Source organism: Euleptes europaea, chromosome 8, assembly GCF_029931775.1.
Source record: "Euleptes europaea isolate rEulEur1 chromosome 8, rEulEur1.hap1, whole genome shotgun sequence".
Taxonomy (NCBI): Eukaryota; Metazoa; Chordata; class Lepidosauria; order Squamata; family Sphaerodactylidae; genus Euleptes; species Euleptes europaea.
In genome coordinates, this window is record NC_079319.1 from 36,306,122 (window position 1) to 36,319,310 (window position 13,189).

The 13,189-nt window shown below is 39.0% G+C and overlaps 1 protein-coding gene across 1 annotated transcript in view; it reads right to left on the bottom strand.

Annotated features, from left to right (window-relative positions):
* Nucleotides 1-3,592: 3,592 nt before the first annotated feature.
* The window catches only part of KCNB2 (potassium voltage-gated channel subfamily B member 2), a 164,264-nt gene continuing 154,667 nt past the window's right edge, over nucleotides 3,593-13,189 (bottom strand). Inside the window, exon 2 of the mRNA XM_056854545.1 lies at nucleotides 3,593-5,974. Coding sequence (XP_056710523.1) covers nucleotides 3,809-5,974 — 2,166 coding nt within the window. The 3' untranslated portion in view covers nucleotides 3,593-3,808. The remainder of the gene's footprint in view (nucleotides 5,975-13,189) is intronic.

Consider the following 13,189-nt stretch of genomic DNA (forward strand, 5'->3'; position numbering starts at 1 on the left):
GCAGGAAGGGATGCTCGCGGCTTGGGCTGGGCTTGGTGTGGCATCCAGTGAGGGACCCCTAAGTTGCCACAAGCTCTGTGCTGCATGCTTGGACCCTTTTTAGAAAGTGTTTCCCAGGAGAGGCTGGCATGACTGGAGCCCTCCAAAGGTGGGAAACCCCCTGAGAAAGTGAACGGAGCCCTAAGAATGTGGGAGGATCCAGCAGAAGCTGGTGTAAGGTGGATAAATCCAGCTCCATCAGGGCAAGGTGGTGGGTTGATTTGGGTGGATTTATTTCTCATCTGCTTCTTCCTCTTCCCCAGAACTTATTCTTCCTTGCAGTGTGCTCAGCTGCTCCTCGTGTCTTCCTTGGCAATAGTCGGGGGGGGGGGGTAACCACCAGTCCCTATACAGCCTTCCTCCACCCTGCCTAACTCTGCATGCATAGGAAGGCAGCACAAAGGTGGTCTGCTCTGCCTTCTCACTGATGGTTGCAAACTGTGCCCCACCCCCTCTCCTCTATAAGGAAGGGGTGCCTGAAGAGCCTTATCACCTGTCAGAAAATACATTCATGTTTGTTCCCTGTTTTTGCTTTAAAATAATTCCCTAGAACTGACAGTCCTTTTTTTTAAGTGACACCAACAGATTTACTCCTAACTACATACAGTATGTGCGGGCTCTGACCTGGATGGCCCAAGCTACCCAATCTTGTCAGCTCTTGGAAGCTAAGTAGAGTTAGCTCTTAGTTAGTACTTGGATGGGAGATCACCAAAGAAGTCAAGGGTTGCTATGCAGAGGCAGGCAATGGCAAACCCCCTCTGATAGTGTCTTTTCTTGAAAACCCTATTGGGGCGCCATAAATCGACTGCAACTTGACAGCACTTTCAACCACCACATATGCGAGGACAGGTTCACTTGATCAAGGGTTATAATTTGCTTCTTTTGTATTCAATAGCTAAGGGCACCCAGAATATAGCAAGCTGAACCTACATTTGGGAGATGTGAAATGGAAGTTTTAGCTCAGTTATGAACTGAAGCAAGTAATCACATGTCACATCTTTAGTTCTTCATATGTAAAATGGGGACATGAACGTTCTACTTGATGTGATACACCAGCAGGGCTCTGAACACATGTAGGATTTCACGATTCCTTATGAAAAAAGCATAAAAGCAACAGAGACTTATATCTGTAGCTCAAGAACAGTCATGCCAGTCATTTAGAGATTTCCCTGGGTAAGGATTATGTGTGAATTCATGACTTCATTGAAATCACTGACCAAGCTACCAATGGCTTGAATATGAATATGAATTTTCAACCTAAGGCCAAAGTCTGATTTAGCTTCTTCTTCTTCTTTTGGTCTTCATATGGTTATTGTATTAAAGGCAAAGCAAATAGAAGTATATAATGTCAAAAAACTGTACAGAAAATGCAGAGAAATGTCTCATAAAAGCTGGCTAGCATTTAGTCAACAGGAATATCCATCAATAAGTCTAAACAGATAAAGATGGTTCATGAAAAGGAACACAAGTCATTCTAAAGTGAAAAGCGGAATGTCACATAATTAAATTAAATCACATGCAGAAATAGAATTAAATTTCCTGGACAGCCAAAAACAAATTTGTACTTTGAGACTTAATGACCAGACATTGTTTTTAGGGGTTACATTTTACTCAAGAGTTCAATTCATAGTATCTAAAAAAAAAGAGGCAAATATTAAAAGGGATTTAAACAGCCAAAATGGTTGGATCCACCAAAGGGAACTTATATGGATACCTATGGATGTGAATTGTTCCTGCTTCCCCCAGCCATGTACTGAGCCCTCTGAAAAGTTGGTGCTGGAGGTTGGAGGGCCCTGCATAGAAAAAAAGCCACATAGGCTATGAGAAGGGGGAACTGGGTGAAATAGCTCCAGGAGTGCTTCCATTGCTGCAAATGCATTGCTGGTGCAAGAAGCAAGTAGGAGCAATTTTTCACCATTAACACCTCTTCACTGCAGCCTGTGGGTCAGTTGGCTTTTTGTTCATCCATGCCCCATGACTTTCCTGCATCACCTTTTTGGAAGGGGCTGCTGTGGGAAGGGGAAGATCTCTGTTAGCAAGTGGGTTCCAGTTATTCCCCCACCCCATGCTTGTTATTTGGTCCAAAATGTATGTTTCACATTCTGCCGTGTGATCCTTCCAGAAGGAAAATATAAGGGCTTCAGAATCAGGCCTCCAGTTTCTGGCTGAAAGCTGTTCTCTAATAAAAACGGAAGAAAAACAAGTTTATGAGAATCTTTGAATCACACTCAACTATATTAGAAATCATTTTGTTGAAGCAGATTGAATTATAGATTGCTTTCTGCACTGCAAAATCACAATAATTGGAATAGATTTTGTGTTGACGAATAAAGGATGCAAACATTAGCTCATATCTTTTTACAAGAAAATGTAATAGTACTGGACATTTGGCAAAAATATGTTCGAGTTCAGTTCTCCTGCTAATTAATCTCATTGCAGGTGAGGTTTCTTTGTGTTAATGAGAACTGCATGTGCATGAAGAAGGAGGTGTCATGAAGGAAGAAGCCATAATGGAAGTTCCAAATGGTCTGGCTTGCTGCGTGTTAATTACAAAATCACATGAACAATGGGATAAAGGGAACCAATCCAAAGGAGAGGCTGAATTCAGCATGTTTCTTTTGAAACTGAGAGAGAGCTCGGGTGCATGGAAAAGATCAATCACACTTGGCTAAGGGTTTTCTGGCTTAGTACCCTTGTTTGTTAATTCATGGGGAAGTATTCACGTTGATGTTCCGAATTAAGAGATATCTGCAACTGGGATACCTACTGGTGGAAAAGCAAGTGGCAAATGACACAGCATTTGTAAAGTGATATCAGAAGCAAATATGCAATAACTGAATCTTCTAAATATAATGATATTTTAGCAATAATTAATAAAATGGTCATGTCTGTAATAAACAGATTGGAACTTTTAATGTAAAACTTTTCATGACCATTTGGCACTTTTTATTGCCACAAAAATAATTATATTGTATGACATATGATGCCTTATTTTTGTTTTGACTTTGGCAAACTTTCAATTTCTGGTCATTAAATCTTGCACAGTCATAATAGGAGTTTATCCAGACCTACATCAGTGAAGACTATGTAAATAAAAATAACTGGAGCTATGATTTAGTTCACAATACGGTGTAAAACTCTGTAGCTTATACTTTATGAGCTTTTAAACAGAAAGCAAGATAGGATGAGATGCTTTAAGAAGTTGCAAGTTGCAACGTAAGTCTGTACAAATCCTCCAGGCAGCGGACTGTGAAGGAAATGCCTGTGTTCCAGGAAACGTTGTCCACAGACTCTCAATAACTGTAGCTCTCCCCCTCCAAACCCAAATTATTTACAAATATATGCATTTTGCAGGCTCAAAGCACCTTATTCACACCCTTATAAACACATGCATTGACATTTCATCCTTTTGTGTGCAAATTCCAAAGTTCATTATAACTAAGAGGAAAAAAAGAGATTTTTAAAAAACAACAACCCATTCTACAGTCTTAAGTGAAAGGATAAAAAATTAGACATTGCAGAAGAAAAGCTCCTAACAGAGCTCTTTATTTTACTCAAGGTTCTTCTGTCATACTTTTCCTGATCCCCCTTTTTGTTACAAAAAGTAGCTTCCACTTTTAAACGAAGCAGTACTTAAACTAAACAACTCTTCATGCCATGCAAAAATAACATTTTATGTCCTTTTGAGGCTTGCCATATTTTACTTCATAGGCATCACTAATTGCAGTTATAAGAAATGAGTTTTTGTGGTTATTGCTCTCATAACTAGTCACATGCTGGTTTCCCGTGTGGGACAGTAACCAGTTTCTCCAGGATTTGTATGGATTTCTGGAGGGAACAAATGGTTTTCCATTTTGTGTCCTTCTTGGCTATTGTCTGCTTTTATTTCCCCCCCACCATGGTAAATGTCTTGAGTACAGTTGTGAGCCAAGCTTTTGGGAGACGAAGAGCTGATCAGAGGCTCTTCTGTTAAATGATTGTCATCTTTGTGTTTATCCCCAAAGCAGTTTGTCTTGATGTCCTCCGGCTTGTCATGTCTTATGCCAGGAATCTCCAAGAAGTCATCGTCTTCTCCAGTGTCTATTTCAGTGAAGCTTCTCCTCTCCTTGGAAGGGAAAGTAAAAAGCTTTTGTTTGGGAAATGGAGGGGATGATGTCCAGGAAGTTCCCTGGCCAAGAACTGGCACATCAGTGCCAAGCAAGGGTCTCTCTCCTTGAGGCGAATTTTCTTCTAAAAGAATGGTGCTGATATGCTGAGGAGTAGATTGTGCAAGGCTTGCTGCTGTTGTCACTGGCAATGGCCTTGCGGTGCTAGGTGGCGTTTGTGGGGCACCGCCTCTGCTTTCTTTAAAATTAACCTTAAGGGACCTTGATTTTAACGGATTGCTTCCTTTTAGAGAACTTTTTGGACTGTCCATAGCACTGTCAAAGTGGAAGGTACCTTGAAGCAGAGGTTGGGAGCCAGTGTTATCAGTGTTCATGGCAGTATCAATGGGGTATTCAAAAGTCATGTCCCTGGGGGCAAATATTTTATCTCCAGAGAGTGATAAAAGCTGAGAACTCTTTGCTCTTTGGTCTTCTAAATGGATAGATTCACTTGGGAGTGAGAACCGGAGCTGCAAATTAGAACCCAAGTATGGAGGGAGTGGAGACCGGTCTGTCTCAGTGAAATCAGTGGCACAGCTGGCAAAGCTGTCAATGCTAGAAATGCTTCTCATGTCAGTTATTACATGTCTGGGTCCTGATGCCAACTGTTCTCCTTGTCCAGTAACCTCTTCCATTTCTATTTCCTCCTCACAGAGTGAAGGTTTTACTGATGGATTTTGGTAACTGGCATTAAGATTAGGCTGTGATTGAGTTTTAGTAATTTCATTGTATAACATTTCAAGTTTCTGAGCACTCAAGTGTTGGGGACTGGAGGATACTGCAGTGTTGTTTAGCTTTTCATGGGAATCTTTCTGGCTCACTTCTTGGTATTTGTTCTCCAAGGACTTATTAGAACTTGTTTCAGAGATTGTCCTCCTGGCCCATTTCCACCGGCTTGGAGATAGGTGATTATCATCAGGGGTTTGCTTTGGGTTGGCTGCTTCCTCAGTCTTGCTGGAATCTACAGCTACATCTATCAGCTCCATGCTGCGAGCAAAGGCATCCTTTAGATTCATTGAGACAATGCTTCCATTTCTTTTTGCTCGCTCAAGTGCCTCTCTTCTTTTAATGGCTTTCTCCTGCCGTTTTTGTTCTTTATAAAACTCTGAGAAATTGTTTACTATGATAGGAATGGGCAGGGCTATTACTAGCACTCCAGCAATACAGCATAACCCTCCAACTATTTTACCAAGTAAAGTCTTGGGATAAATGTCACCATAACCTACTGTTGTCATAGTGATAGTGGCCCACCAAAATGATGCAGGAATACTTGTAAACTTTGTAGCATCTTCATCCTTCTCAGCAAAAAATACAAGACTGGAAAATATCATAATTCCCATTGCTAAAAATAATATCAACAAACCCAATTCATTGTAGCTTCTCCTGAGCGTAAATCCTAAAGACTGAAGGCCTGTAGAATGTCTGGCAAGTTTAAGGATCCTCAGTATCCTCATGATACGGAATATCTGAACCACACGGCGGACATTTTGGAACTGCAGCACACTTTTGTTGGATTCTGTGAGGAAAATAGTGACATAATATGGCAAAATGGCTAGCAAATCAATCACATTTAGTGGACCTTTGAAGAACTTCCACTTGTTCGGAGATGATAGGAATCGCAAAATGTATTCCATAGTAAACCAAGCTATACACACAGCTTCTACATGTGCTAGTTGAGGGTTGTCATTTAGCTGTCCAAATTCATCAGTTACTTGAAGCTCAGGTAGAGTGTTGAGTGACAATGCAATTGTGGACAGTACAATGAACAAAATGGATACAATGGCCAAAATCTGTAAAACAAAAACAAGCAAAACTGTGGTTAGCGAATCATAATAGCTACTTGAAATTCAACCATAGAAACAGCACAGTACTAGAGTTTCATATCATTATACTCAGTCTCATTAAATTGGGGCTGTACAGCCAGCACCCCAACAAGTTCATACCAGACTTTTTGAAGTACTGGTGCATGAAGCTTAACTTGGGCCCTGTAAGCGACCATGTCCTTCCCACTGTGATTCCCAAATTTTACTATGATCGATGTAAATACCCTCTATATACCAGTCTCGAACAGCAAGAACAGAGAGACATATTTAGGTGCTATTCTACATATCACTGTTAGCTATGATTCACAAAAGCTCACGATGGAATAAATGTCGTTAATCTTTAAGGTGCCACTGGACTCCTGTTTAATTATCCGATATTTAATATCTGTCTCTCTTTGGAGATTCCCTAGAACTCTATGGAAGATACCTTCCGTGAGGGCAAAGGTAGGGCTCTTCTTATGGAAGAGCACCTTTGGACCCAAACTATAGTTTTGAAGTCATTTCTGGTTATATTACAAGAAGCACAGGAATAGAAACTCAATATATTTTAGCATTTTATGCTTTAGCACTTAGTTCATTTATGTTAAAAGAAAATGGACAGCCTTAAGATAATTTGAGAAAATGCAACAGCAATGCTAAACAAGTTTACCAAAGTACAGCATTTGGAAATTTTTTTTTTCATAAAAAGGCTTTCATAGTATCTGTTTTCCATTAAAAAGACTAAAGTGAATTTGAAGTTCAATTTAGGCTCAATGAAGCAAAAAGAGGGAAAACCCATTTGTTGTTCTGAGAAATGATTCATTTAAAAGCATTTTCTTGTGGTCATGTTCTTCCAAAGATGTAGAAGTGCTAAAAAGTACAGTAACACACACATACACACACAGTGCACAAGAATAATTAAGAATTCTTTCTTGTTTTTTGAAAATCCCAGTCCCAGTACAACATAAGGGTCCCAGACAAGATGCCTCAGTTCTGATCTATAACATTACAAAGCTGCAGGTTTTTTTAAAAAACACAGATAAGTCATGATCATCCTTACAAATATGCTTCTGCTTCACTCAGTATTTTCCTTTATTCCCAGATAGGATAAGACAGGGATGGAGAAGTCAGACCTGCCTTTGACATATTTCATTCTTTGATGTAAAGTTTGCATTTGCAAATAGAAAATCTCCATCTTTTCTACCGTTAAACATACCTTCTGTGGCATTTTATACCCCCCTCCAGTTCCCTTTTCAAAATAACCTACCCTTCAGAACAGGAGCACGATCTCACGTTTTAAGAACGTTTGTTATGTTTCCCTTTTAAAATATCTGATTACCTAACCAGAGACAAAGGTGCTTCTGAGAAATAACCATGTATAGTCTGAAACAAGCCACCAACTCTACCTAAATAGGGCCCCTCATTTCAGAGTCCCTAAAATGTGATTTGAGATCCTCAAATTCAAAAAGCAGTTTGGGGATTTAGTGCATGAACTTTTCCAAGAACTCAGAACAAGGACTGACAGTAGTCTGTATTAGTCCTTCAATGCAAAATGTAACCACTACCAAATTTTAATCCAAAAAAGTTTGCCTTAAAAAAAAGAGATTTTAATTTGTAAGAAATAAAGATATTGAATACTTAAATATATATCTGCCTTCTGGATTCTGTATGTAATATCGGGGCATATTTAAGGGTCATCATTGTTTTGATGTTTTTGTACATATATTTCAGCTTGGTTTTAATTGTTTTCATTATATATTTGGTTTTAATAGTTTTTAAGGTGTGTTTTTATTATGTATATTTCTAATCTGTTAGCTGCTTTGGTGGCCCTGATGAGTGTAAATAAAATTAACAAATAAATAAATAAATATTTGTATGGAATGGTGCCCCTGAAAATACGTGCTCTTTAGCAAAGGCCTTATTGCTAGGTTGCACTCTCTTTGTTCTGGAGTTTGATGAGTCACAGGAGAACAGAATAGCACATGAGCTTTGAGGAAGATCCATGGCTTAGTGGTAGAGCAACTGCTTTGCATGCAGAAGGTCCCAGAGTTCAGTCCCTGGCATCTCCAGCTCAAAGGTTCAGGTGATGTGAAAGACATCAATATGAGCCCCCAGAGAGCTGCTGCCCATCTGAGTAGACAAGACATTGATGGACCAATGGTTTGGTTCAGTATGAGGCAGCTTCATGTGTGTTAATTAGAAAAGTTGGCCATCCATGCCCTCAGTCAAAGCACTCTCCAAACTGCTGCTAATGACAACCAGCTGCTTCAGCAAAGCCATATATATGCACACTTCACAAAGGCATTAGGCAGAAAGTGTAAGTGAGAAGGAAAACAGAATAGAATCTCATGGGAAACTGAAGTCCTTCTTATTAAACAGAGGGAAACTTCAGGACTGGGGTGAGGGAAGCACCCATTTCTTGTGTTCTGGAGTAGTTACTCTCATATCATGAAAATAACAAGTGGCAGGATTTTTCAAAGGGGAAACTTACTCTAAGATGAGGTTTGCGATTCAAATTAATGGTTACAGGAAAAAAAGTTCCAGTGTTCACCTGTCTGAGTTGGTGTGATGAGAAATTTGGAACATACAAGTCCTTACAGGTAAATGGACAGCCATTATTGAGGCAGTAGGGAAAGGAGGGGGAACTAGGCATTTGGTGACAGACAAGGAAATAGCTATGTCAGGTAGGCCAGATTCATCATATGCTCTTTTTGACAATTTTTAGAAGAATTGGAAAAGTGGGTAAAAATGTTTGCCCATTTTTAAGTTTATACTGATAGTTTTATATATAGCATGTATTCCAGGCCCTGTGCTTTTAACAAACTTATTGTGTACACGATAAATATAATTATTTTGTTACAGATTTTATAGTTTCCAGCTCAACCTTTGAGGCCCCCCATTTAATGTGAGGCTATGCTGATCCAGGAAACATTGTCCTCACTCTCAGTTGGCTTTGTAATGTGACCATGTAGCCAATAATTACTGGTTATATATGATGTCATCATGCTTGCTATGGGTTGGATTCTAAAGAGCTATAATCACAGAAAAATCATGGATGGACTTTTTGATCTCTTCCCATTCCCACTGCAGGTATCTACATCCTCACTAAAAAGCAATTTCTGAAGGTTCAGCTTTTCTGCCCTTTGTGCCGGGTGAAAAGATTTTTTCCCACTTCCTTCTTCTGGCTTCACCCCTGGACTCCATACCATTTCTGAGGGTCACCAACCTTCAGCAGCTGATTTTCAAGAGGCATTTAAAAATGGTTTTGAAGCAGCAGCTGATCAGGGAATAGGACACTGGGCACTTTCACACATGCTGAATAATGCACTTTCGATCCACTTTCAATGCACTTTAAAAATCATCTGCAAGTGGATTTTGCCATTTCACACAGTAAAATCCATCTGCAAAGTGCATTGAAAGTAGATTGAAAGCACGTTATTCAGCATGTGTGGAAGTGCCCAGTGTGCAGCAAGCAAAGTTGAGAAACATTTCAACCCCTTTGATAGCTCTGTTTTGGCCCCAAAACATTATCAGGCAAATGTTCAGCACATGCCTGCTGTAATCCAGATGTGGACATTCTTTCTATTCCTTAGTTTATGAACCCAAAGAAGCAGGGCCCCTCTACCCTCCCCCCAATGGGTATTCTGCAGTGTGATTTCAGCCGTTCATCATTCCACAAAATCTCCTTAAGTTTTTGCATTGTTTAGCCTAGCCTTCAGGTAGCAGAAATGCTCTGGTTTCCAGAGTAAAGAAACAGCAATTTGAAGAAAATGGTAGAACAGCATCAGGAACAGCAAACTCGATTAGCTAGATAAGTTCTTCAGCAGTTTCATCTCTATTATCTCCTCTTGGTTAGATGTAGAAAGGATATCATGTGATGATCTCAACCCAAGAGTTGAATGGATGGTAGACCAGTTTCTGTACATGAACCAAACAGTACTCACTACCTTGCATGTTTCAGAATGCAATCATTCACATTAACTCTTGGTTCAGGGATTATGCTGAAGCAAGTTTTCTTCTACCAGTTGGGCTTTAAACATCAGGACTGAGACACATACTACATGATGGCTATACTCCTTGTGGTAAGAGCTCATAAATATTGCACAAGGGGCCTGAGAACACGCTGTAAGGCTGCTGTTTTAGGAGATATCCATGTGGAAAGATCAACATGTATATTGTATCAATGTAAAAGGGAGAAAAAAGTCCCATAACTAGAAGGACTTGGAAGTCTCTGAGCAGACTACAGCACCATTGTTTCACCCTAACAGCCGAGGGCAGCAATGCATTGAGAGCAGCTCTGTTATTTCATAATAATGGAATTTGCCTAAAAGCAATAGCAAATAGCAAACACCACACCTATGGCTAGTACTCATTTCTGGCTAGTACTTTTTGCCATTTAAATAAAGCAACAAAATACAACTCTAGCAATTCCCTTCAATTGTTTTGTGCCAGGGGTATTATCAGCTATGCATCATTAATATTACAATGAAATATTAAATCAACCAATGTTTTTAATATTGTTGAAGAATCAGAAGCAGAAAATCAATAGCCGTGATCAACGGTAAACAAAGAAAAGTCAGAAACTAAAAGTCAGAAAAATCAAATTGAGTAACTGGGGAACTGAACTAAAGACTACTAAATACCATGGGGGAATATCCATTGATTTCAATTGGCTTTGAGATAGGATATGATGTTCAGCATCACATTGGTAATAGAAAATTAGCTAGGTATAAGTGTCACATGAATAGCTAAAAAGCATAAATCAACATAGGACAGATAAGAAATGTAAATTTTCTTTTGGATTGTTTGGAAAAAAAGTCTCAAAATCTAATCAGACTTTATCACAATTTTCATTAAATCACAGAAAATGTATCTAAGCAATTTGGAAGAAGAACTATGCCTAATGGAGGAGATGGGATTTCATCTTAATTGGTAGATTTCCTCTGGAACCTGCCTAACTTCAAAATATGAGAAAATATTAACAACTTTACAGATATTTATGTGGTCAGAATGGAATGGTTTTGCCAAGTTAAGCAAAGTTCAGTGTTGTTGTTGTTTTGCTTTATTGCTACTTTCGAAGAAGAAGAAGAGTTGGTTTTTATATGCCAACTTTCTCTACCGCTTAAGGAAGAATCAAGCCGGCTTACAATCATCTTTCCTTCTCCTCCCCACAACAGATACCCTGTGAGGTAGGTGGGGCTGAGAGAGCTCTAAGGGAACAGTGACTAGCCCAAGGTCACTCAGCTGGCTTCATGTGGAGGAGTGGGGAAACAAACCCAGTTCACCAGATTAGCCTCCGCCACTCATGCGGAGGAATGGGGAATCAAACCCGGTTCTCCAGATTAGAGTCCACAACTCCTAACCACCGCTCTTAACCACTACACCACACTGGAAACTTCTGCCTAAACGTATGCACCCCCCCAAGAATATTCATAGTATTTTATGGTGTTTTGAAAGTTGCTTACATTTAATCTACATTCTCATTCAAAATAAGAAACACAAACTGTCAGTTTGTTGAGCTGTCCACAAATGTGGTGCTGATCATGCTACCCAAGCATATGAATAATGGAATCTCCTAGTCATTGTGGGCATTTATATAATTTTTATCTCAAACCAAGCCAATTTATTTAAAAAAATAAGAAAAGAAGACTGGAAAATGTTGAGTCTCTTTGTGCTGTTAGATTGTTTAAAACATCGGAATAAGTAAAGCAGTCCTAACTAAGAGGAAGGCAGTTCATTTTTCTGTTGTTTGCTATACAGTTTGGTACCAAGATAATATAAATATAGACTTTTACATGTTCAACTTTTGCAATTAGAAGTAAATTAGCTTTAAGTGATCATTTGGTGAAATGGTAATAAACTAGAATAATTTATATTTCTTTGGTGAAATGGTAATAAGCTAGAATAATTTATATATCTTGATGGTAATCTTCTCTCACCCATTACTTTATTTGTACCCTGACCTTCTTTCAAGGAGCTCACAAATAGCTAAAAAACAGCAGCCGGTCCAAAAATTATCTAGCCACCTTCCCAGCTCAGCAGGGATTTAAATTTGGGACTTCCACATCTGGAAACAATTATTAGATTGTTACCACAATTCTTAATTGCATGAACTGGATGGAATTCTAGAGCTTGCCACTTGAAAGATCTAGTATATTGTGTAATATGGCTTAAATGTCACTGCAACATTAAATGCAACTGATCCAAACCAGCAATCTAGCCACTGCATCAACTGACTCTGGTTTGCATAAGTATTGTTAAAGAGGCCTCCGTTTTGCAGCTTGATTCCTCTTTTAATATCCATGTTCCTGTTTAGTTTAAATCATCATAAACTAGCATTAATTTCCATCACCTCTATGTATTGTTAGATTTGAAGTAACATGTTAGAATAACATTCAGATGACCATTGCTCATTATCTGTCAAGCAGATTTTCTTCTTCAGCTACGTTTTAAAGTATGGTAGCTAGAAACTTATTTTTCTGGTATACATTTTGCTAATCTTCTGCTTTCTCTGTCTGACAACACTCAGTCTGGCTTCAAATTCTCTATTCCATAGGGTCCATTCCAACTTTCAAGTGTCTGCAGCCTCAGGTCTGATGAACAATAATCCGAAACTGCAATTATTGCTGAGCTATGGTGGCAGCTTTTGACATTGATCTGGCTGTATACACAACTCTAAAAAGAAGCCCTGAGATAATTATTTACAATTTATTATATAGCACCATAAATGTCCTTGGTGTTCTGCAGAACAACATTTTAAAAACACTTATATAATAGGAAAGGTTGCAATAATTAAGGATGTTGCCAATACTGAATTTTCTTGGTTGTGTTTTAAAAATACTTCTGGCCAAGAAATGGCCAAAGACACTAACCTTTGCAATGTCACAGAAGTAAAAAAGAAAACATGAGTCTTGAAATATGAAGAACTACAAGCTTTCAATTATCTGCCTCTTATATTCACACCTAACATTAAATAAGGAACATTTTTTATCAATTTGGGCCACTTCCTTACTGTAACTGAGAGTTCTTTCAAGACCTCAGACAGTTTGAATTCTCCCTTGTATAAAAACTTCCTAGAAAATTAGCACGTTGGGGAGAAGTTGAGGCTAGAACCCTTATCCCTGACCTGCTAGTTTGCATCACAGGGCACATCTACAATGGAGGTGTGAAAACATACCCCCCACTATGGCTGCAGCAGCAAGT